Genomic DNA, 4,400 nt, shown 5'->3' on the forward strand with positions numbered 1-4,400 from the left:
TCCATTACTGGACTTTTCATTGCAGCCTCTCTCTTATCCATGAATTCCATGTGGATTACGTCCAGGGTCTGGTGGTCCATAAATGTGTAAGTCAGGTACTGGGCGCTGTGGCCTGGGCTGCCGTTTCTTCCATTACCCTGGATGAAAGCCTTTGCTTCCATTACTGGACTTTTCATTGCAGCCTCTCTCTTATCCATGAATTCCATGTGGATTACGTCCAGGGTCTGGTGGTCCATAAATGTGTAAGTCAGGTACTGGGCGCTGTGGCCTAGGCTGTCGTTTCTTCCATTACCCTGGATGAAAGCCTTTGCTTCCATTACTGGACTTTTCATTGCAGCCTCTCTCTTATCCATAAATTCCATGCGGATTACGTCCAGGGTCTGGTGGTCCATAAATGTGTAAGTCAGGTACTGGGCGCTGTGGCCTTGGCTGTCATTTCTTCCATCACCCTGGACGAAAGCCTTTGCTTCCATTACTGGACTTTTCATTGCAGCCTCTCTCTTATCCATGAATTCCATGTGGATTACGTCCAGGGTCTGGTGGTCCATAAATGTGTAAGTCAGGTACTCACTGCCGACAGCACTAGTAGTAGTACTAGTAGCGCCAGTAGCGGTGATGCCGCTGGAACTGGAACTTGCCTCCGCCTCCTCGATTATTTCAACAATTTTCCCATCAGCCCACCTCCCCAACTCATCTACGGCTTGTATTTTATCCCCAACAGTGAGCATTTTTTTTTGTGCTTTCCTACAAAATTAGCAATGCATACTAAATTATGAATTTTTTCACTATTAAAAATAATGAAAAAATCATCAAAGTCACATCTCCTAAAATGGTTCCATAGATTATCTATACTTGTGTATGTTTGTGCCATTCGTACCTGTCATTAACTTCATCTAAGTATCTGCCGCAGGTACACGTCACCTCCTGACATGTCCCCCGATGTGCAAACGGGCAATAAGAATAGTTCTCAAGACTGCCCAGTGTAGACAGGCAGGCTGGAAAACTTTGATCTGTGATGCACCAGATGTCCCTGTCTCTGTCAAAAAATCTCTCACAGTTTGTCCCTTCATGGCAGCATTGGCACTGCAAAGCCTTTGCTGTCAAGGAGCGGGCATCTGTAATCACTTCGGCCACCTCCAGCCCCTTTTGGCAAATGGCTGCCAGACCCTGGATGAAAGCCTTTGCTTCCATTACTGGACTTTTCATTGCAGCCTCTCTCTTATCCATAAATTCCATGTGGATTACGTCCAGGGTCTGGTGGTCCATAAATGTGTAAGTCAGGTACTGGGCGCTGTGGCCTGGGCTGTCGTTTCTTCCATTACCCTGGACGAAAGCCTTTGCTTCCATTACTGGACTTTTCATTGCAGCCTCTCTCTTATCCATGAATTCCATGTGGATTACGTCCAGGGTCTGGTGGTCCATAAATGTGTAAGTCAGGTACTGGGCGCTGTGGCCTTGGCTGTCGTTTCTTCCATCACCTGTTCAAAGGGAAAGTAAGCTTGTTACACACACTACACAGTGTCTAAAGAGAGTGATGTACAAGTATGTCCTTTTGAACAACTTTGGCAGTCCTCCATACGTGTTTGGGACACCTTTTCCAGATGAGCTGGTTGAAGGCTTCATTCTGGTTGTGGGTGTACCCTGGAAGACATCTCGAGAGAAGACTTTCATCACTGAGTCCCTGGAGCACAGGCAAGAGGGGCTCAAGGAGCCGCCCATCAAGATGGTGGTCCTTGTCCTCCATCTTGCCATGTTTTCTGTACTCACACCAATCGTCGTTAGGGCAGTACTGGTGGCGGATCTTATCATCAACTTTACAGCTGTGATAGAGAATAGCCAATACTGCCCGCTGCAAATCCTGTGTTGCCCTAGCCTTTTCTTCACTATTCCTAATTATCCCCTTGCTAGCATTACGAATTGTTATTCTATATAACTTACTAAGCCTACCCACTGTCCCCTCATCCACATTACCATGTAAACACCCTGTCCCACGTCCAGCCCCCCGCTTATTTAGCAACTTCCTAAACTCCTGACTATGGCTATCGCTCTTCATAAACTTATCCAAATGATTAAACATACGCTTCCCCACATGCCCTACACAATCTAACTTCTCTACTTTATAACCCTCCCCATATGTTTCCTCGTCTGAATTGAATGCCTTACTATCCCCATCACTAACCATGTACTTACACCTTAGCCTATGTTTATCTACTGACCTACCCCATATTGCTACTGCTGCATCTACTTCCATCATCTTCCCACTAGATCCCTTATGCCCTCCCAAACAGTTGTCCTTATGCCCCTCCCACCAGTTTCTATACTCCTCTGTATCCCTATCCCACCCCTCCTTTAGTTTACATTCCCTACAAACCTTAGATGATACCTCCCTGTCTAAGACCTCCCCACTGTCCATGCTAATAACTACCCCCACCCCATGATTAGATACAAAGCCCCTTTTATGCCACATGCCATCATAAGATACTGCCACATCCAGCACGAGTCCCACTTCCATGGCTCCAAGTACTGACCGCCGATTGATGGCTGCAGATTGTCCGGCACCCCCTGCTACATTTGGTGATGTTCTGAATGTGTGCTCCATCTTGCAGATGGAGCACCGGAGGACAAGGGTGCTGCACAGTCCATTACGTGGCTGGTCAGCCTCGTCAATCTGCAGGAAAGCTGCATATAATGAAAGAAATATGCAAACTATGTACTGTAGTATTTGTACTTTATATAGAACTGAAGGAAAGGATATGACAATAAAAAAGAATACTTTAATATGTTAATCCTAATGATAACATTCTTACCTGCTCTCTTTGCATCTAGAAATACAATAGCCACTAGGTCTAACCATCATAATACCATCACAGAGCCATGTCACAATAATCCTGGCATGACAAATGGGTGTGAGCTTTCCCTGACATAGTATGAAATAAATTACCTACAAATTATGTGGATAAAACAAAATTACTAGAGAATCTAATCATACATTCTATCTGATCAAATATTAGCAGCGAGTTGTTACTTTATCAGAGTCAGAACCTTGGATATGGCCTGCGTTTAAAAAATAAAGATACTGCAGACAGTAGTTTATTTACTGACATTTCCTTTCTTTCTGACTGTTGACTAAATTGACCAAGTCTGTTCATGAACACTGCACTGACATTGAACAATTACAACATCTATAATTTAAATGATAAACAATGCAAGCTCAATCACCTTCTGGGCAAGAATGGCCCTTGAATTCCTCAAGAGCTTTACCGAGGAGCCGCTTGTTGACAGTGATGTTCTCAGGCTCTGGATCGGGCAGGGTTGGGGGATTTTCAGCACACAAAAGTCTGTGTGGGACTGTGTTGTGAAGAAAGCTTTCTCCTGGAAGCAGTGTCCTCCTCAGGTGTAGCGGCTGCTCCAAGCTTCATTTTCTTCACAACATATGCTGAAATCCCCCTGAAACCCTTTTTCTTGTAATAGCTGCCCTTGCTTTTTCCCATGATAGTGGTTTTATTTCGAATACAGCGATATCACGGCAGAAACTGAAGGTCATATGAAGAGCCACAGCAAAGGCATGGGACAGAGAGAGATCTTGTCTGTCACATTCCTCCCACTAGATGGCAGCATATTGTTTTTCAGTGCCTCTAAGAGCCCAGCTCTGCCCTTCATTTTGATATGTCATTTGTGAAATTTGGATAAAAAATAATGATTTTAGAACAGTTTGAATTTCTTTGTATTTTTATTGTTTCTAGTTGCCGATCAGGTTAAAAAACAATAAGAATCATTACCTTTAAATCAATTTTTTTACACACTTAGAGTGAAATTTTGAAACTTAATTTTTTTTTTTTTTGTAGATCTATTGATAGTTCAATATTACATTGCCATCAAAATCTCAAATTACAATTTTTAGTGATATTTGGCCCCATTATAGGATATGTAGCACCTTAAACTGAAAAGTGAAGACGGGAGGATCACATGCCTGATCCTCGAGGCCTCTTCCGTGCTCACTGTATAGGACTAATGGAGATCCTGCTCATACTATCAAGTACTCTCCCCTCTCCAAGGAGCAGGAGTCCAGATCTTCGCTGATGGGGCCTGGTCAGCCTTTTCCCTAAGTTCTTTGCTCCATGCCAGATATCCCATGAGTGGTTCACCTTATGCTCATTGAATCCTGAAAAGATATGTTATATACCTATAATTTAGCATTTACATTGTCACAGAGAGTAAAATATTGCTATCATGTTTAGTTCTGTTACAGAGGAAATATATGCATATTGAAAGAATCAATTTGACAATTAGGAATTTTGTATGGACCACTACATTGTCTCCTATTAAAAAAAGATAAATAAAATTATAATGAATGAAAAATCATCAAAGCCACATCTCCTAAAATTGTTCCATAGATTATC

At 42.9% G+C, this 4,400-nt stretch overlaps 1 protein-coding gene across 1 annotated transcript; it reads right to left on the reverse strand.

The window, feature by feature from the left end:
• Window positions 1-1,522: 1,522 nt before the first annotated feature.
• On the reverse strand, window positions 1,523-4,134 carry LOC139711580 (uncharacterized). The gene is made up of 3 exons (XM_071623462.1): window positions 4,041-4,134; window positions 3,220-3,297; window positions 1,523-2,679 (listed from the first exon to the last, which is right to left on the reverse strand). The coding sequence occupies exons 1-3, from the start codon at window positions 4,132-4,134 to the stop codon at window positions 1,523-1,525; spliced, it is 1,329 nt and encodes a 442-aa protein (XP_071479563.1).
• Window positions 4,135-4,400: the final 266 nt, after the last annotated feature.

Source organism: Diadema antillarum, unplaced genomic scaffold, assembly GCF_040938485.1.
Source record: "Diadema antillarum isolate AM-2024a unplaced genomic scaffold, OU_Dant_1.0 scf00000040, whole genome shotgun sequence".
Lineage (NCBI taxonomy): Eukaryota > Metazoa > Echinodermata > Echinoidea > Diadematoida > Diadematidae > Diadema > Diadema antillarum.

Excerpts from the sequence above, each read along its gene's own strand:
- LOC139711580 (XM_071623462.1), bottom strand. The coding sequence starts at position 4,134 with ATGGGATATCTGGCATGGAGCAAAGAACTTAGGGAAAAGGCTGACCAG. Across the intron at positions 3,298-4,040 it reads TGCTCCTTGGAGAGGGGAGA|AGCCTGAGAACATCACTGTC; the intron begins GTACTTGATAGT and ends TGCCCGATCCAG. Across the intron at positions 2,680-3,219 it reads GGGCCATTCTTGCCCAGAAG|CTTTCCTGCAGATTGACGAG; the intron begins GTGATTGAGCTT and ends CATTATATGCAG.